This window comes from Trematomus bernacchii, unplaced genomic scaffold, assembly GCF_902827165.1.
Source record: "Trematomus bernacchii unplaced genomic scaffold, fTreBer1.1, whole genome shotgun sequence".
NCBI classification, from domain to species: Eukaryota; Metazoa; Chordata; class Actinopteri; order Perciformes; family Nototheniidae; genus Trematomus; species Trematomus bernacchii.
The window spans coordinates 13,442,376-13,468,321 of NW_022987564.1; the positions used below are offsets into that span (position 1 = coordinate 13,442,376).

The window sequence follows — 25,946 nt, forward strand, 5'->3', positions numbered from 1 at the left end:
TTTCATTCTCTGGCAGAGAAGTGAGGTGAGGGCCAGGCTCTTAAAGAGCAGGTGATTATCTGAGTGGGAACAGGTGTGCCTCATCTGCAGCCAGGAGAATACCAGCCACGCCCCCTGTCACACACCAGCCCTGCAGAGAAGGAGAGACAGAGTAGTGAGGGGTAAAAGGAGCAAAACAGGAAATAACACAACAACAACAAAACCCATGCATAAACATTACAGTTTGTGACCTACACACTTTAGCAAAGTGATTGGGCTTCTTGCATTTGCTGCATTGGCGACCCTTTGCTGGACATTCCTCAGTGCGACTGTGCTCCCTCCCGCATGCTCCACATTCCTTGCTCCTCACGGCGCTGTTACGATCATTCCATGTCGTCTTGTGCCCACGGGATGCTTGGTCTGCTCTAAAAGGTTTTCTGCTAACTGCTTGAGCAGAGCGACTGTCGTGGCTAGCAGCGGGGGTTAGCATTGTCTTTAGCTGCTGCTGTGATAGCTCATGTGAACGTGCAATGTCAATGGCTTTCTCTAGCGTCAAGTCTGGACCGTGACATAGCAGTTTTTCGTGCACTCTTTGTGAGTTTGTAGCAAAGACAATCCTGTCTCTAATCATTTCCTCACTGTTTGGGTAGTTGCAGTATTTACTTAGCAATTTTAGCTCCGTTACAAACTGGTCGAAACTTTCAGTGTCTCCTTGGATTTTTTCATGAAATTTATAGCGCGCAAATATGGGATTTGCTTTCGGAGTTACATAAGCTTCAAAACCGTCATAGTACGTTTTTAGTACCTTACTTTGGTCTTCTGTGAGAGTCCATGTGTTAAAGACGTCTGCCTTTTTCCCCAATCCATAGGAGTAGATAGCTACATTTTTCCTCCTCGTCTTTAGCATGTAGCGGGCCTGAAAACATTAGCTGCACATGCTGCCGAAACTTTCTCCATGCGTCCGGCAGATTAGACGAGTCCCAGTCCATTCGTGGTGTTGGAACGCCTGTGTTCTCCATTTTCCGTCGTCAGGTCGATGATAACTGAACTAATTCTGACACCATGTAATATTCTGTTCTATGGACATATAAGTGTCTACATAAACAGATGAAGCGGACTACTTGTGACATTCCGAGTGTCCATCTTTATTTAACTGGCGCGTAACATGCACACATGCATTACGTCCTCAACGTGATCTCTGTAATCAAAGATCTTGTATTCACCAAGATGTTACAACATGGACGTAAAGTACCTCAAATTTGTATTTCAATGTACTTGAGCATAAAGTAGTTACATCCCACCACTGGTCCCTGTCATTGTTGTTACGTATTGCCCTGCTTCCTTGACCTTCAAGATTTACGGCCCAATCCCTTCAACCTTTTCTAACGCTTCACAGATCTCTGCACAAATGGAGTCATAGCTCACATCTTATGAGCTCTGACAAGTGCACTACTCTGTCTCTCTCTCCAACACACTCGTCCAACCGTCTTTACAGATGGCTCTATGACAGAATTGCAAATCTAAGCCATTTATAGGATTATGATTTAATGGTCAATGTGTGGACTAAGCGTTTTGTAATGGGGTGTTGGACATGACAAGGTCTCAAATCTCTCTCACAAACACACTTCGTTTCCAATGACATAGTACTTAAAACAAGCTAAATATTTCCTCAAAGTAAAGAATTACCTTGGGAAACACTGACTGAGAGTGGTGTCTCCTGCACATTTGCCCTCTCACTCTTCACAGCCAGGCCCATGAGTCAGGCTGGAAAACACACTAGACCCCTGTCTCATCTCTGTACAGAAGTCAGAAAAAAAAACTGCTCACAGCCGCCAAAAACCATCCCACTAACCCCACAGGGAATGGACTTAACTTGGGCACAAAGGACCTGGTTATATTTCACCGTTGGATGGCCTTTGTGCCTGTGAATCGGCTAACACTGAGGCTGTGTCTCCTTCCTCGTCCAACCTGTCCGTCTCCTAAGCTGACAAGCAGGTCTTATTTAGGGAGAAGCACTGAAAAAGTCCACTGGGTGTTTGATGGATTTTGTCTTACACACACGCACAGGTTTCCACATGGACACTTTCCAAATGAGAGCTCACTCGCAACAGATTTCTCACACTAGAATTGTAAGAGGGCGGGATTGACTGAGAAAGGGGGGGAAAGAGGAGGAGGGTGTGGTGGTGGTGGTGGTTGGGGGGGGGTCTTTTCAGTTCCTTTTTGGAGGCAACAATAGTCTTTGTCCGAGATCTTCCACCATTCTTATTAGGGTTACCAAAAGGAGGAGGAGGAGGAGGAGGAGGAGGAGGAGGAGGAGGAGAAGGAGGCGGAGGAGAAGGGGCATGCAGGCGGAGGGCAGTTTCTCCATAGTAACAATGACAAAACAAGCCAGTTCAACACCAGGCAGGCAAAAGGGATGATTGCAGCTGCTGAACAGGAGCACACAGATTTTGGCCGCGTGGAGTGCAGCTCACATAGAGAGAGAGGAGGAAGACCTGTTCAGAGAGGTGGAGATCTATTGGAGTAAAGAAGATTCCCAGAGTTTTATGAGAAAGTGCCTGTCAAAGAAAGTGCTGGGAGGCAACACGTGAGAGGGCACACACTTACACTGTACCCTCCCAGCATGGACCGAGACAGTCACAGCGAGGATACCTTGTCCACCATGGTTCTGGAGAACATCAAAAACAAACTGATTCATGCCTTCAGGGCAACAGGAGAGTCCAGAGTAAACCCTCAAGACTCTGGATCCACTGTCAGACCCGTAAGCATCGGCAGGAGTTACCAAGCGAACGAAGAGCTGCGGAGGGCGCAGATAGATGGAGCGATAACCTGGCTGAGGTCTGAACTGGTGAGTTGACTAAAAGATTTGACCTTATATGCTGTTTTCCTTTGTAGTTTGCCACTGTTGTAATGCCTTTATCTGTTGGTGATATCACTTTCGAATCCACTTTTATGCATTACATTTTCAAAAATGCTGATTCATTTCTTTCATTGTTGTCATGCAGCTGGAGATGCGCTCACAGGACCTCCAGCTGGCTCAGACACTACTGGGGCTCAACACAGAGATCCAAAGACTGAGGAGGGAGAGTTTTGGAGGTGTGGAAGTAGAGGGGGAGGATCAGCAGTAATCGGCCCCAGTAAAGAGACCTTTCTTTGGGGGAAGACTTCTTGGAACCTATAGTCCTAATGCAACTGAACAGAAAAGATTGAATCAATTGTCTTGGCTCATTGTAGTAAAATGTGTCATGGTAAAACTAGACAACTGTTGCATGTGAAGTAATTTGGGTAGAGGAGAGTTAAATGAGCGCTTTTGTGTAATGCTGGCATTGTTTTTGAATAGATCTTTTGCACTTATGCAGAGTTGTACTAAAGACACCTGTATGTACATGTTTTGTTAGGTCATAGAACAAGGCCGTATGAATGTAAAACTGAAATAGAAAACCACATTGTCCAAATTCTATGTTGACATGTTTTGTGATTTAACAATAAATACAATTTGCACCATGAGTGATTTCATATATTTATTTTGATGGCATACTATACTGTAGTACAGCACCTGTTTGAATTTCAGGATGGTTTGTTAATCCATGTCTCACACTCAACATAAGTAGTTTATTCAATATTAAATTCTATACACAAACAATCTGACCCAGTTAACATTTCAAACATGGATTCACAGGTGTGTTTCCTCTTGACTACTAACTAAAGTATCCCTATAATACTTTCTCAAAGAGGTATTCAAGAATAGTGTCATATTGTCTCCAGAATGATTCACCACTGCATGTGAACAATAACGAAGCATGAACTCCAGGCTGCTGCATTGAATCCATTCTTCATGCCGTTACAGTCGTTAAAGGTCAGTGAGCTTTCAGCACATACATATATTATAGAATTTATTCATAAGATATATCCAATATACAAAAATCACAATCTCAACAGTGTTTGGTAAAACCAGCTTTAATGTGTCGCAAGCAGCTGTTAACATTCATTTGAGTGTATAGGGTGAAGAAAACGTTCTCTTGCTTTTCTGACACACACACAATGCTACACAAATACATGAATGATTGCCTTTAGGTCAATGTCTGATACAGGACTTATTATATCCTCTGTCACATTTCTACACTTACTAAAATGTTTTTAGACATTTAAAAAAGAAGAAGTTTGAAGACAAAATTGAGACTGCTCTTGTTTTAGCCATTGTTAGCTTAGCATAAAGACTAAGAAAACGAGGGCAAACAGCTAGCATGGCTCTATTGAAGTCAACAAAAGCCACCTTAAACACCCCTATTGTTCACAAAATAACAATATATCACATTTATTTTAATCTTTACAAAAAATGAAGTCAACATGCTTGCAGTCAAGCTAGCTCTTCCCTCGGTTTCCTGTCTTGAACTCTTTGCCAAAAGTAGATAAGTGTATTTCCAAAAACACCTAACAGTTATTTTAAATTCAACCGGTCTGAAATGGTTGTGAATGAATGAATTAAGAAAGGATACATTGTAAGCTAAAGAAGACATTAAAATGGCTTTAAATTAAGGGGTTTAAATTGTACAAACAGCAGGCCTTTCCTTTTTTCCCCTCAACTCGTCAAACCCTTTGCTTCTCTCAAGAAAAAAAAAATACATAGAAGTAAGCAAATTTATTGTGGAATATAGCAAATGTATTTATCTTGCTCCACCTTGTCTTTGTTGACTGCCTACATAAGTTGATGAGAGACTTTAAAAGTTATATTTCTTATTATTTTCAAGGCACAGACCTCCTCCTGTTGAACACCCTCTTTGATAAAACCCTTGAGTAAAGGGATGGAGGTGTCTTGAGAAAGGAAATGGCAACGCCCACCCCTCCTGAGCCGGACGAGTATACGCTGCCACTTCCTTGTTCACTCTCAGAGTCCCAGTAGCTGCTTTCCTCTTCCTCCTCTGCTTCCTCCTCATCTGTTTCTTCCTCTTGCTCCTCCTCTGACAACTCCTGCTTCAGCTCCTGGATGCCGGAGTGAAGATCCATCAGCTGCCGGATCAGAGCTTGGTCCTGGGAACGCATCTCCATCTGCAAATACAAAGGGAAAAGTTCAGTTCTCCTTTTTGCTAATACTTTCATTGCTGGAAAATCTGAAATTTCAGTTTCTTGCACCATTAAGCTGAGCAGGTTCATGCTCAGTGTGACACCATTTGAGCGTTGCCTTCTTTCAAATGCAAATGCAACTTACTGCCGTTCTTTTTCTTCCCTTTTTTATAAGAGGCTGTCTAATTGCCAGCATTGAAAAATAAGATATTCTGAGTTCCACAAACTTCAGAGTCCAATTTTGTCCTAAGGAGAGAGGAATGTCCCACACAAAAAAGCCATCTGGGCCGTTCTGCATTTCTTTTCTCTTTAATTACTCCACCAGACTGAGTGTGAGCCCCGGCTGAAAGATGCTGGTTTTACCGCCTTTGTCCACACTTGAAAAATGAGAGAAAAAACGTGGATCCAGCCCTTTTTGAAGATTTGTACTGGACACTGTCTGTGTGTGTGTGTGTGTGTGTGTGTGTGTGTGTGTGTGTGTGTGTGTGTGTGTGTGTGTGTGTGTGTGTGTGTGTGTGTGTGTGTGTGTGTGTGTGTGTGTGTGACCCAAAACCTCCTATTGGTCAGTGCAAGGGAAAATACATGGTAAATTGGTGCCTTTTGGGTCTTAAGAAAAAATCAATAGTCTTTCTTTGACTCTACTTTCTGGATTATCAAGATTTCACCAAGTAAAAATCCCAGGTATGATTGATTAGATAATAAAGCAATTTGATTGATAAAACTAGATAGCCATGGACTAACCAGCATTTGAACATATATAGATGTGATAAGGATTCATATTTATTCTAGATTAAAGCTCAACAGCAGCTACACTATGGAACATGAAGTGAGATTGTTTTGTTAACTGCTGTTTCCAAGGTAAAGAATGAACTTTGAAACTCAAACGTTAAGCCAACATGGAGAAAAGAGCTCAACAAATCATCAAAACATCTACATTTCTCTGACAACATGGTAAACCCTGTCATGTGATATTCAAGTTCAACATCATGTGACTTTTAGCTGGTTTCATTCAAGGCTGTTACACAGCGGGATCTTATTAAACTAAGCAGGAGGACTCTGATTTTACTACACATGGTTCTTCTCCTCCTCCTCCTCTGTGTCCTCTGTGTTACCATGACGAGCCTGTCTGGGTGGATGCACTAAAGGCCAAGAGATGTATTAGACTGTGACAATGAGCCTCACAGTTACTGACAGAGGTGCAAACACACACACACACACACACACACACACACACACACACACACACACACACACACACACACACACACACACACACACACACACCACACACACACACACACACACACACACACACACACACACACACACACACACACACACACACACACACACACACACACAACCCCTTTGACCGGAGAGAATGGTTTGAAAGGGGTTGACATTGTAACAACATGACCTACATGCATCTCAGAAACAAAAAGGTAATAACTTCCCACAAAGAAAAAAAATTCAAGATGCTCCCGGGGGTCATCTTGTTGTGGTGACTATGGTGACTAAGGTCTTGACCTTCAGCCTAACGACCAATAAAGTGCTTTTACATTGTCATTGCCAAATTCCCTTTGGCTGAAAGGTTCAATTCAACAGTGAAACTCTGGAGTTCACAGCATGTCAAATTCAAATATTCAGATCCTTTAACCAAAGCACTGCCACAATGTGAAAATACCTAAAATCCTGATTGGAGTGAAAGTTTTACCAACAAAAATATTTTAAGGGAGTCTTTACAAAAGGTCCTCATACCTAAACGATACAACCAATTGTTTGCCAATGATTCGTAAGGTGAAAGTTCATGCATTATAGCGACTTGGTCTAGAAAAAGATTGTGATTTGTAGTTAAATTAGGATTATTTTTTTTACATACTTCATATAAAGTATTATGTTACTTGTCAATGTAGAAACGTAGTATTTTCTAAACTTAAAATAACAAAACATTTTGACTTTTGGTTTGGTTTCACACAGGACCCATACCTTGTGTTTCATAGGTGAAAGTCCTGTGTTTGTTTGACTATTGTTGCTCTTTATACTACTTAAGCTTATTTCCTCCAACATCCACAAGGAGAAATAACCCAATAGAGGTCAAATGTAGCATTTGATTGTTCATCAATTCAACTTACTAAAATGATTTAAAAACCTAAAGTATTTTTATGCAAAAGGCCTCCTATCATCTTAAATTCTGGAGCTCCCAAGGCACTGGAGATGTAACATATAAATCAATCAATTAAAAAAAGAAATACATATCAAATAAACCTCAGAATTAAATACTTAGAAAAATATAATTTCCACAAAGAAAACGTTGATATGGACTTCATCATTATCATCATCATCATGAGAACACAGCTTTATTCTTACCAGTTCTCTTCGCAGCCAGGCCAGTGCGCTCTCTATGTCCAGTTTTCCAGCTTCCTCTCCAGCTGTGCATCCCGCCCTGCTGCGAGGATCCCTGCATGCACTCGGTCCTGCTGCCTTACTGTCATCAAAGGTGGAGGTTTTGCAGGAGAAGTCCCGCAGTCTGGTTAGGACGACTTCCATCATGTCAGGTTAGTGATATCCTGAATATGTCTAACTTTGTTTCTTCTCTGCTGTGTGTTCTCAGCTGTAGTACAGCCTCGTCTGATCCCTCTGTCTCCTCTGTTATGAGATCCCTCTCAGTTCTGACGACTTATGAGAAACTCACCCTCTTTCCCTATTTCATCCACACTCCTGTCTCCCCCCCCGCCCCCTCTCTGCTCTCTGCCTGTCTCTCAGTGTCGAGTGTGAATGTTGACCAAGCACGTCTGACGTCATTGCATTGTCCAGATGCCTTAAGAGGAGTTGTTTACCACCGTTTTTTTTAAGGAGGGGGGGGGGGGGGTCGTTTATCAGGCTCACAAACACAAGGATCCTTAAGATGGAGAGGAGGCTGGCAGAAGTGGCCTAGGCAACAAGAGTTGTGTATCTTTAAAAAATATATATTGCAGTGGTTCGGGTCTGTTGTTTCTGTCCGTTCGAATAGGATGCAGAGGACATAACTTTACACACTCACAGATACACACACATGAACACTGACACACATGCAGGGCTTCAGTGTAAGTAGGGCTCTCATGAACTGGTGAGTGGCCCGTTGCAGGGTCAGGATACTAAGAACAGTGTGAACAGCCATGTGTAACTAACCCCTCTCGTTCCATTTTACTCTCACCCTGCAGCCCCTAGCAACCTCACTACATCATCTATTCACACACACACACACACACACACACACACACACACACACACACACACACACACACACACACACACACACACACACACACACACACACACACACACACACACACACACACACACACACACACACACACACACACACACACACACACACAAACCAAACAGGCCCGTTTTCTTGCAGTCGTATCGACCAAAATAGCCACATTGAAAGCTATTTTGAGAGTCACAGTGACTCCACTTTTAGACCTAATCAAGAAAACAAACGTTACCACTCTCAAAACGTCTTTTGTGTGATTGTCTCGTGATCCTAATGCGGCTTTCGAAGAGACTGAAGAGCATGGACGTAGGTTGTGTGCACTCTGACGTCACCACTAGCTTGGTGAATGTGTACAAATGAAAACAATATCACACTTTTATCACCCTGTGTCATTCTCTATTTATAGATGTTGTGTATATATATATATATAGCTCTTTATCAGGTCTTTACGACCTGCTTCACATTCTACAAGTCATGATTCACCCATTCACACCGATTCATACAGAGCAATGTGCCACTTGCTCGAGAAAGATAGCATTCACCCACCATGGCCATGCCATCAGGAGCAACTCAGGGTTAGTATCTTGCCCAAGGATACATCAACATGTTGCCTGCAAGGCTGGGATCGAACCCACAACCTTCCGATTGATGGACAAGCCATACAGTCAAGGGTGTAACTTTGGTTTGAGAAGTTGGGGGGACACAAAATAGGGGTCCTCCGCAATGAAACATTTTCTCAATTTAATTCCATTTCCTGCCTTTCTACAAATATATTAGGGACTATAGTGTTAACAAATCCAAGAAAAATGTGTAGTGTATATAATGAGTGTGCACACTTATCTAGTATCCTATCCATGTGAACCTGTTTTATTTGAGATGACCTTACCTCCTGTTGGGGGGTCCGGGGGCATGCACCCCCGGGAAGATTTTTGTCTTTAAATTGAAGTTGAATGCATCAATCTGGTGCACTTTGAGGGCAACATTAAGAGATGTATGGATACAGCTCTCAACACTCAAATGAAACAGAACTGTATATATTTCAATACTCCAAAAAACATTAGAATATGCTCACAAGCAATAACACATCATTGATAAACTCCTCTCTATATCTTTATTTTACCTAGTCTGCATTCTTTCTTTTTATTTATGCATATTTTACTAATCACTCCCCTTTCAAACTGTGTTTTTTATTTTTGTACTGACCTATAGTTAGTACACATTGGAAGGATTTCTTAACTTATTTTATATACAACTAATATTACATAGATGGAAATATTTGTTTACATAGATGACCAAACCGTTTGAGACCCACTGAGATAATTTAGACTACAGTTTACAATCTAATCCCTCAGAGAGTCCTTTAGCTCACTGAGCGGACGTGATCTCTCTCAGTCCCCCAGGAGAGAGCTCTCCCTCTCCTTATTGTTGAGACAGCTTAGAATCTCCGTTAGCTCAGAGCTAGCACCAGATGCTAACAACAACCCACGTAACTCTCTCAGTCTCTCTCTCTGTCCCTCTGTCTCTCTCTCTATTTCTCTCTCTCAGTCTCTCAAAGTCTGACAGGAGAGAGCTCTCCCTCTCCTTATTGTTGAAACAGCTACTAATCTCCGTTAGCTCCGAGCTAGCACCAGATGCTAACAACAACCCACGTAACTCTCTCAGTCTCTCTCTTTCTATCTCTCTCTCACAAAATGCGCTCGTGCCACACACACAGACGCTCCTCCGTGACGAGGACCGCTTGCGTAAAAAATAAACACATTTGAAAAGTGGGGGGGACACAAACGGGATTTTGAAAAGTGGGGGGGACATGTCCCCCCTGTCCCCAGTGGAAATGACGCCCATGCATACAGTACATCATTAAGTGTACATCATATTACTTTATTGTTGCAGCTGGACTAATTTGAATGACTTTATAATATATACACCTGGGGAGCTCATGAATTTCCCCCTATCATCTTATCCTATTTGCTGATTTAATTTTTGGTATTATTAATCTAATTCTGCAAAGTAACTAGATGTATCAAGTAACTGCAGTAAATTAAAAGTACAATATTTACCCTGAAAAGTGGTTGAGTATGATTGAGCATAACATGGACCTACATAAGTAGCCCACTGAAGTACAGTACTTAAGTGTAAGGAATTTTGTAATTTTTCACCATAATAATAGCAATAATCATAATATTCATAATAAGCAAAAAAAGAAAGAATAGCACCATCAGCGTCCTGGGTTTCAAAAAGCTATTTTTCCTGAGATTTGTACCACTCTGGACTGTATACATGGTTCAATGTCAGCCCCTTGTGGTACATTTTGGAAGCAAACATCAACAAGTGGTTCTCGGATTAGAGATTATGTTTGCAGAGTAAAAAAGGACCATTCATTCTTGTAGAGGACTTCTCTACAGACTATGAGCTTGAGAAACATTATAATTACATAAGGACAACATTCCAGAACTCATGTTGAACACTATTGGCAATGGCACTCAGTCTCAATACTAAAATGAAATTTGGTTTTCAGACTGAGTGTCTTATCTCAACATATGATTTTAAAATTATTTATTGTTCTTTAAGATGAAAGCATGACATACAAAACGTCCCCATCCAGACATGTTTGAAAACATGAAGAATGTAGGCCTACTCTGCATTAATTAATAATTTGAAACTCTTTTCTACAAAAAGTTTTTTTCTAAAGAAAAAGTAAAATTTCCAAGTTAAAAGTTTCCAAGTTCACCTCTTTCTCCTCCCTCCCCATTGAACAAAATACAAGGCTATTAGTAGGATATTTTAAAAGTGTATCCATTGGGCACAAGATGTCTCTGAGTTCACTGAAAAGTAAATAATCATGCCTTAGTTCTTATTTGAAGTGAGCACAGAGGAACCTTCAGCCTTCTGTCAAACAGTATAAATTATTCTGCACAGTGAACCTCATAAACCCAAGATATGAAACAAAAAGAAAAACACATTTTGAGTGGTGGAGGACTGTTTGACAATTCAATAAGTCCAATGAAATGTTGTTTTTACTTCATCAAACTTGTATCCTAAATTCACAATATAAATATACATTTCGGAATAATAATCCGGTTAAATATGTTTTTACTTACAAGGAATGTCCTTTAGGGTTGGCCTATAAGTGCATAACAGAAACATAGAAATAGAAAAGTAAAATAATGAAATCAAGTCATAAAACATAAAACATAAATATAGATATATTTCAAATATATCTGTATTAATTATTAGAGATGTGGGAGGAGGGGTTTCACAGGTTAAGGCAAACGTTTAGATAAAAAAGTATACAAAAATAATGACAAAAATCTTTAAAATAACCGGAAAAAAATATATCAATAGTATACTTATTATGCGTAATGGCCTGCTTCACAATACTATATAATACATTTCTGGATTATCATTATTGATGCATACATGTTGTGGTGGCTTCCTTCCTTGTCTTTCCATCAAGCCACAAGACGCCTTAAACAGACAGTTCTAACTAGTTTCTTTCCTTTAAATTACTCACAGTTTGAAGTGTTGCTTGGCCTCCGATGGTTTAGATAGTTCACTTTAGTCTAAGTTATCTCAGTGGGTTTCAAACGGTTTGGTCACAATTTATGTAAACAAATATTTCCAAGGCACTCCTTTATAATTATTAGGATAAATAAAAACAGGTTTGAAATCATTCCAATGTATACTCTATAGCAGGGGTATTCAACTAAAATTCAACGAGGTCCAGTTAGAGAAAATCTCCCCATGCAAAGGTCCGGAACTTCAAAATGTCTAAGTTGCTTTATGAATTAGTGTGATATATATTGAAGTAGCCTGTAGCTTTATCAACGTCTGCATGTAATCAACAACTGACTGCCAATCAAATAAAGAAAGTACAATTCATAAACAACAATATTTATTGTCAATTAATATTGAACTATACAGATATACAGTAAAATACTGTGGATATGTGTGTTCCTCTCTGGCTGCATTTAAAAATAAAATAGGAGAAAATAAATAAAATAGCTTTTGAAAATATGTGCATCTTAACAGTGCTTAATTTGAGATAAATAAAATAAAGTGTAGCAGCAGCTTGAGTTTCCCTTTTTCTTTGTTAGGCGTTTCACATCATGACTTAACAGTTTCAGACGATTATAGATCAATATCAGTCTTTACACATCATGACAATTGAACAGTTTGAAAGTTTCTCTTTCTTTCCCTCTTATATTGCAGTCCCTCACTCACTTTTTTTTAATTCAGTGCGAGAATTGAGCTTGAGCTTGTCCTGCCAGGAGTTTAAATCTGGGCTGAAATGGTGTCAGGGCCATTCTCATACACACATGCAGGTGCTCATTGGTTAGCCTCGGTTAGCCTGCCCTGGAACGATATTTAGTTTTAATTTCGGGCTCTGAGACTGCTTATTTTTTGTGACCTCAGTTCTGACTTGAGAGGGAATGTTTGTCATAATCTCGCCTAGGGCACCAAAATGTCTAGGACCGGCCCTGAGTCTATAAAGTAAAGTAACTGAAGCTGTCAAATAAATGTAGCCTAGTGTAGTAAAAAGTAGACTACAATATTGGCTCTCAAAATATAGGGGAGTTGTTAAAGCAGCATACATTTAAAAAACTCAGGTTTAGAATAAGAACCAAAAAATGTAACTAAATTACACTATTTGAGAAAATTCAAATTCTTGACTACATTCCTCCACTGGGAATCAGGAATGAAGGGCCATGTGATAACAGGGAAGCACGGCACTGAGTTTGATTGTATAATCAGAGAGTGCCGGCTGGTCAAAAGAGGGGGGCGGGGCTGATCGTTTTTGGCTGGCTGAACAACAAAGTGCCCTCCGGGATGTTGATGAGCGAACTGCTAATTACTCAAATGCTCCATTGTAACTCTACAGTTACCCAACAGCAGAATGTACTGGTCATAATAAGTGTGGTTTATTCACTGACATTTCCTGTGTGAAGTGGAAGTTGGGTGAGGTGATACACACACACTCCCTGCTGCCTCCTCCAGCTGCTGGCCTGTTCACACATCTGTACTTGACTCCCTCCCAGGGCCTGGGAGGGACAACAAACAAAGCTGCCAACTGGGGTGGCAAGGCATTTTTCTGAGGTGGCAGCTGCCACCCCGTAGAACCGCCACTGTCCCAGGCTGATGCTCAATGCTCATCATCTCCTCCTAGATCTGCTCAGGTTCAGCTTCGTCATTGTTGGGGGTTCTCTTTTTTCTCTTTTTGAAGAAGTGTCTCCGCACCAAAGCAGCCACAACAGCTACTCGTACGGGTAATTTCCAAAAGTCAGATCTTGGTTGGTTCTCTGATTCTGCAGTGGTTCCCTCCTGTCCTGAGTCAACACCCAGTCCCTTGTTTCTCTGTGTGACTGGTTTAAATCCAGCTTCAGGATCCACCAACTCCATTTTACATCTCCTTTCTTATGAGGACAGGGCAGTGTAGCCTTCATGCCCGACAGCGCTGTTATTTTTTCAGGAACAGCTGAAAAGCAAAAAGCAGAAAGAAGTTACACATTTATGGACCCAACAGCCTTGACAAGCTGGACAATTGATTTGCTCATGGTGGTTTTAATTGATAGTTTTCCTATATTTAGAAAAAAAAACAGGCAAACCTAAGAAACAAGTTACATTTTTGTCCGTGCTAAATTCTACCGAAAGAGCCTGTTAACTAAAATGTTTTTATTATTTTTCTTTTTCATATTATGCTCATTTTCAGGTTCACATTTGTATTTTGTACGTCTACTGGGTGAATGTGTCGTCCTCTTCCTGTGGAGTGTTAAAAACATACTTTGAATCCCCGTGGACCATCACCTTGTTTTGCAGGCGTTGCAAGCGGCCAGGCATTTGCACACGGTGCTGCATTGGTCACAAGGCTGCATCACGTATGTAACTGTGCACTCTGATTCATTCCACAGGATGCCCATCATCGGCTGCTTTTCGAGAGGAGACAACAACGCCCGAATTAAGTTAGCATTAACACAACTATAGCTTTTTTAAAGTAATAGTTAAACATTTGTAAAGTACCTTAAAGTTAACTTGTATTTTTTGTGTGGCACGTTTTTGTAATCCGGGCATTATACCGATTTTGAGGATTTTTTTTTTAAAGAATCTGATATTCTTTAAGAAGTAAGAAATGTTCAGAAAGAAGGATCCAGAAAAAGTTGTCCTGGTGTCCGGCGTGAAGAGCTCATACACTTCCCTGGGAAGGTAAATGTTATTTTATTTGCTGCTCTGATAGTAACTGGAATCATTATTATATGTTAAACGGATTTTAGAGAAATTATTTCTTAATGGATATATGCGGTTATTTGACATTGTCCCGGATTATTTGTAGAAAACACAGTTGCTAATCCTTTGTTTAAAGATAAAAAAATACTTTTCTATGCCAGTAATGGCAGAGGAAACTATCTTTGCCCACGTTCCTTTGTTTGTTTCCACACGGGACTGGTCTGGGGTCTGCTGGTCTGACTGGCAGTGCGCAAACTGCACTTTTCTCTTGTCACCAATGATGGAAACGTCACACTTAAAAACACAGGGAGGTGTGCACTGTGCACAGATTATGAAGCACTAATATTTCAATGGATAAATTATCCACCTTATTTCTGTATGGCTTAATAACGGCTGGTGGTATTTACTTATGTGTATCCTGGTAGGTGGGCAAAACTTTTAAAACACTATTAAGCAGCTCCAATTTGATATGACTTCGATCTTTTTTCCGTTAAATCCTGTTGTTTCTGCTCCTTTGTCAAGTTGGGTTCAGCTGATCAAGAACCAGTTTTTTTTAAACGATATAATTATTATTCAGCTCACCATTTCCATCATTTGAAATGCCACTTAAAGGTAGTGTAGGTAAGTTTGAGAAACCGGCTCGAGATCGCTAGAATTTGAAAATACACAACCGGAGAAAATCTGCCACTTCCTTATAGAGTGGCGAAGTCCCTCCCACTTACTTCCGGGGTATGGGACCTTATTTCGGAAAAATTATGCATTGAAGTCAATGGGGAGAGAAAACTTATCTTTCGATCCCGTTTTAATTGTGCCATGAATTACACATATGATGTTTGTCAAACTTAAAAAATCATTTCCATGTCAAAAAAGTCACAGTTTGTCGTAAAACTGTTGAAATATAAGACTATGAAAAATACGTAACTAGAAAGACTACAAATCCCAGAGTCGCGTAAGTGATGTCACAATTGTTTACCTCCACCATTCAGATACCTAAGATCAGCGCAATATAGATATAATCTATCTATATGGCGCTGGCTAAGATAAGATAACTTTAACAAGATGCCTGTGTGCTTAGTACCAGGTTGTTATTATACCAGCAATGGGTCTTGCTCGTTCTTTTGCTTCCCGTCTGATGAAACGACCAGGAGTGGCTTGATCAAGTTAGCTACCTAGCTAGTAGCTAGCACGTTAGTTAGCATTACAGCCTTGTCATTTTTATTAGCCTTAACATGAAGTAACATTAAGTAACCCAAAATGTTAAACAGTAAGAGTAGTAGTCATATTTCGTGAACCCTTTGAATAGTACTGTCACCGGTGTGATCATTCTATAATACACCATTTAATTCCGGGGGAGAAATGCTAACGCTAACGTTAGCATCGGCGATCTTTTCTACTTCATGCTATCTGCACAAATGGTTGACATTAAACATTAAAACGACCAGGCAGTTCAGAGAGAATCAAAGGAAGGCAGGCAGGCAGCTTTGCATGACATTCTTCAGGACGTGTTTCATTGTGGTGATAGTCAATCGTTTGTTGACAAGACAGTAGTGACGGCCATCTTGGTGACGTGTGTGGTTGACGAGAGATGTAGTTCATTTAGCGTTTCACACAAACAAATGTGTTACTTCACAGTTTTACGGCACTTTTTTTTTTTTTTGACTTGCAAAATTATCTTTTAAATTGACAAACATCATATGTGTAATTCGTGGCACAATTCAAACGGGATCGAAAGATAATCTTTCTCTCTCCATTGACTTCAATGCATAACTTTTCCGAAATAAGGTCCCATGGGGCTCAACCGGAAGGGGAGGGACTTCGCCACTCTATAGAGCCCCTCCTACAACACACACGAACGCGCACATGACCAATGAGGGCACGAGATAAGTTTGTGCACAGATGGAAGGCTGACAGGCAGGTAGGCCATCCAGTTATTTTAGCCGGGCCGGCTAAAATGATTGGTCGTGCTTTTTACAGTATTACGGCTTCCACAGATTAATTTTTTTTTATGGATTTTTTGTCAAAGCACTTAAAGGACACCTATCATGCTATATTTAAATGATATATTGTAGGGCCATACCTATATAAGGTATATTTATAAGTTTCTGTTTTCAAAATACCAAACAGATCATGCATTTTAGCCATGCCTCATTTCGCTCTATGTGCTGTTTGCTGTCTACGGGCTGATTCTGTGAGCTGCAGCTGACCACGCCCCCCTGCAGGAGAGGGGAGCCATGCTCTGATCAAGTCAAGAGGGGGAGAAAAAAAGATCTCCGTCCTCCGTGTTTTATTATATTATAATAGGCCTATAGAGTCGTTATTCATTTGTTTTAAAGCTCAATAAATAACAAAGAAGACCTTTGACCGGCACTTTTCAAATTTTGTCCGGAAGATTTAAACTTTACATCTTGACCGGTGAAAGAAATTGAAACTGAAACTCTGCCGCACGGTCCCCTCGTTCCTTGGAAGAGGCGGAGAGGTGGGTGTTTGTCATCTGCTGGTGGACTAACCGGAGATAATTACAGTGCTTGCCTCGACGGGGAGGGATTGCATTGAATTAAAGCAGCAGAAGGAACAAACGCTTGCCTCAGGGAGGGAGAAAAAAAAGCCACAGCGGAGAATAAACAGAAGGGTAACCATGGTAACTATGGGCGGGAAGTCTTCTTCGCTGCTTTTGTGGCAGACTACAGCGCCACTTACAGGCCTGGCATATGTACTACAGCGTCTCCAGCGCTTTCGAGCGGCAATGGCCGGCCGTGGCCCAACCCCACATTCCCCTGATAGGTGGAGAGTTGGCCCAATAGCCGTAGCGCCACTTTACTGACGTCAGTAAAGTGTTCAAATCTGGATCAGTTTTTATCAGCTCCGTTGCAGCCCCTTTTTTAGAGATTTGGGTATGGAGGAAAATAGAGAGGGTTGTGTTTTCTGACACTTGGTGAGTTCCCTGGAACACCGGGGACACATATTCATGTATAAAAGACGTACAAAAGTGCATTTTGCATGATAGGTCCCCTTTAAGATATTCATTGCTATCGGGATGTTAAGAGCATTCTATGGAATATAACAAAAAGTGTATCTCGAGCCGGTTTCTCAAACTTACCTACCCTACCTTTAACCTTCCTCATTTCTAGTTAATGTTTTTTTTTTAGAATAAAAAAAAAACACTTCTCATATAACTTAAAGGGGAGCTATCATGCAAAATGCACTTTGTGATGTCTTTACATAAATATGTGTCCCCGGTGCGTCGGGGAACTCACGCAGCGTCAGAAAATAAAACCCTCTCTCTTTTCCTCCGTACCCAAATCTTTTAAAAACTGGTGTACAACTAGCGGATACAGATTTGCTGCCGATCTGACGTCAAATCGGCAGCGGACCCACAGAAAGTTGCTATCAGAAACAATGCCTGACGTGTTTTGGACGTAATCTCGTCTTTGTTTACATTAGCAAGCCTCGCTAACACTCAGAGCTAACCTGTACTGGAGAGCACATGTGTTTAAAAAGCAGGAAATAAAAAAAGGAACTCACCTTGTGATAAACCTGCAAGAGAAAAAGCATTTGAGCTCCATACTGTTTCAGAAATAATCTTTGATGTGGTTTAGAACAGGATGGTGTTTTATCACAGCAGAATGTAACTTTATCTCCGGTAGAATTCTGATCAGGCATTAGCTCCGACTCCAAAATCCGCGTTTCTCTAACAGGGCTGCAAAAGAGGGGTATGAGCAGTATGAGGCATGGCTACAATGGGTGAACTGTTTGATATTTTAAGCAAAAAACTTCACAGACATGTTTTGTATAGGTATGGCCCTACAATATATTTTTTCCAATATAGCATAATAGGTCCACTTTAAATGTTTTTTGGTTTCACATTAAAATGTTTCCTATATAGGGGCTTTGTGTGGATTTACAGAAAAAGCACTGCATCCTTCCTGTTATATTAATACATATGTTTCACTAGTAATGCTCAATAAGTATTAAAGAAATCTTGTTTAAATATCCAGTTATTTTATTTATTTTCCTAAACAATAAATAACATTTCACCTCTTCACGTATTAAACTGTTTCAAATTAAATGAGTGACCAGTTAATCAACAATAAAAAGGATGCACCTAACATTAAACTAAGCCAATTAGTGATACCTACATGCTGTTATTTTCTGTCAATTCACTGCATTCATTCTGAACTTTGATGTGCGTCCAGCGAGGCCAACCAGCAGGAAGCATTACAGATAGACATAGCTGGTGGCATCAAGCATTGCCATGACAACAGCCGAGCACAGGAGGACCGTGACCGAGAGAAGAAAGTGGCCAGGAGGAGATTGTATGTGGTGACTGTCATCTGCCTGATTTTCATGATCGGCGAAATCCTTGGTGAGTCTTTTTTGTTTTTCTCCCATTTAAAAAAAATCTTTAATCCCTTTCATCTTTCTCTACCTCTTATTTTGTTTTTGTTTTCCATACCAGCGTACATATGATGCCTTTTCAAACTAGAACACCTGATGCTTAGCTGTCTTAGCTAAGACGTTCACTCACCAACAGTAACATAAGGGGATATCTTTCTTTGTTTACCTGCTAGCTCCCTCTTCAAATCCCTCCTTTCCCAAATAGGTTTTAAGAGTTTAGGTACAGGTTATCTCTCATCAGGAAAAGCACATTATTTGTTTGCTGTTGAATAGTCCATTATTTGACGCACAAACGCTAACTGAACAGGACCACAAAGCACTTAAGTACTTATTTTTTCACTTAAAACATTTGTTTTTTGTGAGTTTTTAAAGAGCTGCACTTCCTATCCTATCAACTTTGTAGACATGGTAATACATTTTTGGATTGAATTTGATCCGGTCATTTATTCACTAAATCACATACTTTTCCTCAGGGACGTGCACAGACATTTGGAGGGGCTATTGCTCTAAACTGGAAAAAGGGCCTCCCCCCCCGAAAAAAAATATAAGACCAAAACGATTATTACATTAACTAATTTGAACAGTAATTCACATCATCATCTCATAACAAAATAAGCTAAGGCAACTACTTGCATTCGGTAACTTGATTTTTAAAATGAAAACCAGGGACATTTTTTGTTTTGCGGTCCATATCTCATTAAAATATCTAATGTTAGTAACTATTAAAGAAAAAATGGGGACAATTCAATGTAGTTTGACCATTGTAACTGCTGTGCAGACATACTGATAAAATAGGGCTTCTATAAGTACCTTAAATAAACTCACTAATTAATGAAACCAGTTCAATACGCATTATTCGTATTCTTATCATTATTTATGAGCGCAGTAACGGTAAGGTATCTAATTACTTATTTATTTAGTATTCCATAACTTAATAACAGAGATGGTCAAATTAAAGTAGAGACATGGCAGAAATCCTACAATGAAGCGGGTTAGTGAAGTGTTCTCCTGTGAGAGGGCGATCAAGAAAAGAGAGCGAGCGGCCCCGTTGAGGGAGTTTACGGAGCAGATGAAAAGACACAGAAAGACAGAAGCACAATAACAAGTATATGTAGGTGTTCTTTTGTAAATAACCGACGATGTCAAGAGGAAGTAAAGTCCCTGCCATGAGAAAACTCAAAATCCATTTTCTAAAATCCGACACTAGAGGTGGTCTTAACGCACCGGCACCAATACAGTAGCCTATAATACATATTATATATATAATACGTAACATGTGTGATCACACACTTAGCGATATAGAACATAAATAATAAAAACGTAGACCTACCTGGTTTAAAACACTTTTGTGGTCATACTGTGGAATGAGTTCACACTGAAACGAGTTCTTCATTCAAAATTTCGCGGGCAATTACATGTAAGAAGAAGTAAAAGAAGTAGTAGTAGTAGTAGTAGAAGAAGAATGAAGCTGGTGTGTTTCCCGCAGCGAGACACTACAATACTAATTGTGGGCTTATCATGTTGATTCGACCACAACAGAAAGAATAAAAAAAACCTCTCGCTCTCTCCAGAGGGGCAGGTCAGCCAAAAAGGGAAAACGGGCCGTTGCCCGGGCAACATTAGCCCGTACCTGTGCACGTCCCTGCTTCTCCTTCTCACTATAGTTTTCTCGTTTTTCCACTCTTGACCTTTAGTATTTCCTGTGTTTGTCTCCTTTCACTTCCTCAACTTTTTTCTTCTCTATCATGTGCATCTTTTTTTTATAGCGAACATATTCACGATTCCTTGATGGTATATTAAAATGACTTTTGGGAAGCCCTGACTTTCCCTTTAGCACCACCATCAGGTTCACATGTGTGGTTTTAAGTGAAATGTATCAACAACTATTGGATGGATTGACATGAAGTTCAGTGCAGTAGTTTATCTTCGCCTGAATATGTTTTAATGTTTTTAATGTACATTTTTATTTCTTAATTACTTCTCACACAAGTATCAATCTAGCATTCCAGCATTATAACGGTATGATATTGGGGTTGATGTATTTTCTCTCTTTCTGCAGGGGGGTATTTTGCGGGCAGTCTTGCTGTGTTGACAGATGCGGCCCACCTCCTTGCCGATTTAATCAGCTTCCTCATCAGCCTGTTGTCCCTCTGGCTGTCCTCCAGACCCGCCACACACAAGCTCAGCTACGGCTGGCATCGTGCAGGTGCAGTACTGACATTTATCTAGCAGAATTTTGTTTTCAACTTTATTTTTATTCATATTTTCAGACAAAAAGAGTGGGAAAGCATGGGCAACATATTAGTTACAGAAAAGTAAAATGGAGGCTTATTTGTTTTGGTACATAGTAACGAATATTCTAAAACTAGTGGAGACTTAAGACCTTCAGTGCTAATTCAATTGATTGTTGTAATAGGCTGCCCCAATATTTATTTGTTCTATTAATGCTTTTTCCTTACGTGGTGTTAATTTATAAAAAATGCTTCGAAGAAAAAGGTCAGATATTTCTTCTTTTATCCTTTCTGAATTTAAGTGATATAACTATTGATATTATAAAACCCAATTAGAGTGTTTGCAATACAATTTCTAAAGTTAAATAAATCAACACATTTCACAAAAGGATGTTTGAGGGTGCTTTTTTTAACTTCTCTAAATGTATCCAAATGTCCTACAATTTAAACTCTGAAACCAAATGAGATGCGATTCTATCAAAATATTTTGTAAATTATATTATGCCAGCTGTCCTTGTTGTCTGACATTATTCATTTGAAAACCTTTAATTGGAAGCAGCTTCCTGTCAGTATTTGACCACAGTTCTTCTTGTATTTTTCCTGTATTATGTTCCTCCTCATCCTCCTGCAGAGATCCTGGGGGCTCTGCTGTCAGTTTTCACCATCTGGCTGGTAACGGGGGTGCTGGTTTACCTGGCTGTGGAGCGCCTCATCAGCGATGACTTCACTATTGATGGCACTATCATGCTCATTACCTCCGGTTGTGCTGTGTTGGCTAATATTGTGTGAGTAAAACACATAGATATCATTTTTAATCAGCATGCAGTGTGTCTTTGAATTTTCATTATTTAATTACAGAGAGGTGACCAATACTTAATGTACTTTTACGGACTCTTGAGTGTTGCATTTCTGCATTAGTTTTATCATTTAAATTGTTCCTACCCTTGAAAGCATGGCCCTGGTGCTCCACCAGTCTGGACACGGCCATAGCCACGGGGGTCTCAGCTCACACGGCCACGGCCACAGCCACAACACAGGAAAGGGAGACAATCAGGTCTCAAACCACTCGCACAACAATGATAACCATGCCGACCTGGAGCAGAGCACAAGCGGTAATGGTAAGTGTCCCCAAACACAACTCATTATTTTTTTCTCTCAAATATATATGCTGAATGTGTATTGCAGCACTGTGGGGGGCACTACCATCCACTATCATAACATTATAATGGAATATGTAGTGAATTATAACCCAGTGTATAATTAATTGAATAGCATGTATCTTACTCTACCACTTTCTATCAGGACGGAGGGCTCAGCAGGACAACGCCAGCGTGCGAGCGGCCTTTGTCCACGTGTTAGGAGATCTGCTCCAGAGCATCAGCGTGCTCGTCAGCGCCATCATTATCTTCTTTAAGGTCAGGAGTCTCTCTGTGTTTCTCTCTCCTACTTTAAGATAAAGGTTGTAAATACACAACGACATTTGGGAAAAACTATTCTCTCTCTGGTAGAAGCAGAAACGGTTGTAACTTTTCTTAACCATCATTTCCTATCAGCATCTCTTAAAAATAATAATGAGGATAAAACTCCCCAAATGGAATCTAATAAACAAATAAAGCATACAGTACTGTAGCTCCCATTTATTCACTCAGGCATGAGTTTATCTTCAGATTGTCCAAGAAAACCCCGCTGTAACTCTTGAGAAATGTCGAACAACACAAGGGTCTGTGTGCAGGAAAACTGTAAGCCGTGTTTTCTGTCCACAAGCTGAAGATTTGTCTCTCCCCAGGCAGACATACACTGCTAAAACTATGAGCTTCTCTTGCATAAGAAATGCTTTATTAGTTGTCAACAGCCTGTGTCCTTTTAAGTATTTTTCCCATTACTGAAATAAATACTTAAAGGTGGGGTAGGTAAGTTTGAGAAACCGGCTCGAGATACACTTTTTGTTATATTCCATGGAATGCTCTTAACATCCTGATAGCAATGAATATCTTAAGTGCTTTGACAAAAAATCCATTAAAAAATTTCATCTGTGGAAGCCGTAGTACTGTAAAAAGCACGACCAATCATTTTAGCCGGCCCGGCTAAAATAACTGGATGGCCTACCTGCCTGTCAGCCTTCCATCTCGTGCACAAACTTATCTCGTGCCCTCATTAGTCATGTGCGCGTTCATGTGTGTTAGAGGAGGGGCTCTGTAAGGAAGTGGCAGATTTTTTCCGGCTGTGTATTTTCAAATTCTAGCACACTCAAGCTGGTTTCTGCAAAATTACCTACCCCACCTTTAAGCATACTTATCCTTTGATGCTTTGGCCAGCAATCCAATATAAATTATTCTGTGTTGTTTCTTTCAGCCCGAATATAAGATAGCTGACCCCATCTGCACCTTCCTGTTCTCCATATTTGTCTTGTGCACCACATTCACCATCTTGAGGGATATTCTTCTCGTCCTGATGGAAGGTGAGGCTCTCAGTCCCCGGCACTAAGAACATTGTCAACATAGTTTGTTAGCACTCTCTCTCTCTTTGTGCTTCCTCATCATTTCTCAAATTCTTATATTTTCTCCTTTTTTCATGTCCCAGGCACTCCCGGAGGTGTGAAGTACGGTGAGGTGCGTGAAGATCTGCTCGCAGTGAAGGGAGTGACTGCGGTCCACAACCTACACATCTGGGCCCTCACCATGAACCAGGCCTTACTGAGTGCTCACGTGGCCATAGGTGAGAAAACAATGCCAGGCTAAATGCAAACCTTTGAACAACTGTCTGCACCATTTAACTTGATATTACTTTTCAATTGGTGCCACAACCAGAAGAAGTCTAAACACCGTCAGTGGGTGTATCAACTAACTAGCACATTTTGTTCATATGAATTTGCAAGGAATTCTTTGAAACCGTCTCCGGGCTAAAATACAAAGGGGCATTAGGTTTTGCTCATACATATTGTAATGCCAACATGAATATAGAAATAATGACTCCATGCCGATGACAGCTGTGATATCTCAGGAATGCGTGAGGGAATATCTTTACATTTGGTAAAAAATGTCCACTTGAATGTACTGAGCAGATTTTGATGGTCACTTTGACCTCATACAGTACAACACGTTTTTGTCCATGACTCAAGAACTAAAATGCTAATTATGTCAATTTCACACATTGTCACATTTTACAAGATGAAGAAGTGATGACATTTTGGACAAACATGGAAGTAAACTGAAATTTGAGTGGTTGCATTTTTTTTTAAAGATGATCATTTGTTTTTAAAAGTACATTTGAAACCTTAATTAGAAAAGTTACTTGTAAAGCTGTCAAATAAATGTAATGGAGTAGAAATTACCTTTTGAAATAAAGCAGAGCGAAAGTAGAGAGCAGCAGGAAAAGGAAATACTTGCGTAAAGTTACTTATCACTAGTGGTAATGAGCACAAAGACTCTTTCTATTTATTCTATAAAAAGAACATGACAACCTCAAGGGCTGCAAACATGGCTTTTTTCTCGTTCTTCTTTGCCCTTGCTGAAACCGTTGTAGGCACACACATTTTCAACATTTACAAACAAGGTGACTAACATGTTCACTGACATTTCTTTTGACTCCCTCTCCACAGATGAGACCGTGGATGCTCAGACTGTCCTGAGAGAAATGACACAGGCATGTTACTCCAACTACAACTTCCACTCTGTTACAATTCAAATGGAGAGGCAGGCTGACCTGAAGCCAGACTGTAATCTGTGTGTGGAGCCCAAGAAGTAGCTACCTGCCATCATTATTGTATCTGACCCCAGCAGAATAAAGCAAATGCTGTTATGGTAAAAAAACCTTCAGTTCTGCACTTCTCCTTGGACCCTGAGGTATTTTACTGTGACAATATTGCCAAAGTCATATGACTGTGTCTTTAGTGCCTTTGTGATTACATTCCCAAATAACTGTTTTTATAGCATGTGCCTGAAGGAAAAGCAACCCTGCTCATGATTTAAATTATTTTAGAAGGGACATTCCCTTTTCACATGGTGCCCCATGTATGACGTTTTAACTTGTCTTTATATCCCTGTGTTGTCTTTGCTTTTAGGTGTATTCATGTCGATATAAATCTGTTTATCCTTTAAGAATCAATAACTGCTTTTATGATTGAGAAACTATTCATTTACACTTCTACTTACTGTCTTGAACGCACATTTTAAATAGTTTGTTTACCTTGTGAAGCAGTCAGACCGAGGCAAAAATACCCTTTATTTGAGCATTAACCTATTTTATCAATATAAAACATTGCACACAGTCGGGTATGTAAATATAGATCAATACATATTTCTAGGCATTGACTTTCACACCAGCAATCTCAGAAGTACTGTATGTGGAGAGAATCAAGTGTATTTAAAAAAAAAAAAGGTGTTTCCACTGCCTTTGATCAGTTGTAAGGTGAAATGAATTATTAAATACATTTCTTTTTCAAATATGTTGTATTGTGAATTTTGCTTTTGTAGTCTGATTTACAAAGTCATGAAATCCTTCACGATGAAGCACTGTATCACTGCAAACACCAACTCCTCTGTTGCTGGGCAACAAGCTAGCACATGGATGCATTGTCCCAAGGTCTTGAGGTTGTTCCCTGTTTACAGTCCCCCACCTTTTTGACCCTAAAACCAAATTGTATGCTGTACAAAGTCGGCCATTTTGGTGTACAAGGGTCCTTTCACATGTTTCTGACACTCAAGTGTTTACACCTCGTTTGGGTCTTTTATTTCGAAAATATCTGCCATTAAGCAGTGGTAGATAATTATACAGTTCATTGACTTGAGCAATGCTTTGTACAA

General features: G+C 40.1%; 3 protein-coding genes across 3 annotated transcripts; 2 read left to right on the forward strand and 1 right to left on the reverse strand.

The window, feature by feature from the left end:
• The first annotated feature begins 2,385 nt into the window (after positions 1 to 2,385).
• si:ch211-153f2.3 lies at positions 2,386 to 3,484 on the forward strand. Its single transcript, XM_034125283.1, has 2 exons — positions 2,386 to 2,827; positions 2,985 to 3,484. Exons 1-2 carry the CDS (start codon positions 2,603 to 2,605, stop codon positions 3,105 to 3,107), a joined length of 348 nt encoding a protein of 115 aa, XP_033981174.1. The 5' UTR covers positions 2,386 to 2,602; the 3' UTR covers positions 3,108 to 3,484.
• Positions 3,485 to 3,535: 51 nt separating this feature from the next.
• On the reverse strand, positions 3,536 to 7,755 carry LOC117478278 (protein FAM167A-like). The gene is made up of 2 exons (XM_034125263.1): positions 7,408 to 7,755; positions 3,536 to 5,025 (listed from the first exon to the last, which is right to left on the reverse strand). Exons 1-2 carry the CDS (start codon positions 7,588 to 7,590, stop codon positions 4,723 to 4,725), a joined length of 486 nt encoding a protein of 161 aa, XP_033981154.1. The 5' UTR covers positions 7,591 to 7,755; the 3' UTR covers positions 3,536 to 4,722.
• Positions 7,756 to 14,205: 6,450 nt separating this feature from the next.
• LOC117478145 (zinc transporter 8-like) lies at positions 14,206 to 25,582 on the forward strand. The gene is made up of 9 exons (XM_034125062.1): positions 14,206 to 14,497; positions 18,712 to 18,881; positions 20,973 to 21,119; positions 21,776 to 21,929; positions 22,096 to 22,262; positions 22,447 to 22,559; positions 23,497 to 23,602; positions 23,725 to 23,859; positions 24,743 to 25,582. Exons 1-9 carry the CDS (start codon positions 14,424 to 14,426, stop codon positions 24,886 to 24,888), a joined length of 1,212 nt encoding a protein of 403 aa, XP_033980953.1. The 5' UTR covers positions 14,206 to 14,423; the 3' UTR covers positions 24,889 to 25,582.
• Positions 25,583 to 25,946: the final 364 nt, after the last annotated feature.

Bases quoted from the DNA above. Each gene is read 5' to 3' on its own strand.
- si:ch211-153f2.3 (XM_034125283.1), top strand. From the start codon at position 2,603: ATGGACCGAGACAGTCACAGCGAGGATACCTTGTCCACCATGGTTCTG. The intron at 2,828-2,984 runs GTGAGTTGACTA...GTTGTCATGCAG, and splicing joins CCTGGCTGAGGTCTGAACTG to CTGGAGATGCGCTCACAGGA.
- LOC117478278 (XM_034125263.1), bottom strand. From the start codon at position 7,590: ATGATGGAAGTCGTCCTAACCAGACTGCGGGACTTCTCCTGCAAAACC. The intron at 5,026-7,407 runs GTAAGAATAAAG...TTGTATTTGCAG, and splicing joins CCTGGCTGCGAAGAGAACTG to ATGGAGATGCGTTCCCAGGA.
- LOC117478145 (XM_034125062.1), top strand. From the start codon at position 14,424: ATGTTCAGAAAGAAGGATCCAGAAAAAGTTGTCCTGGTGTCCGGCGTG. The intron at 14,498-18,711 runs GTAAATGTTATT...ATGTGCGTCCAG, and splicing joins TCATACACTTCCCTGGGAAG to CGAGGCCAACCAGCAGGAAG. The intron at 22,560-23,496 runs GTCAGGAGTCTC...TGTTTCTTTCAG, and splicing joins CCATCATTATCTTCTTTAAG to CCCGAATATAAGATAGCTGA.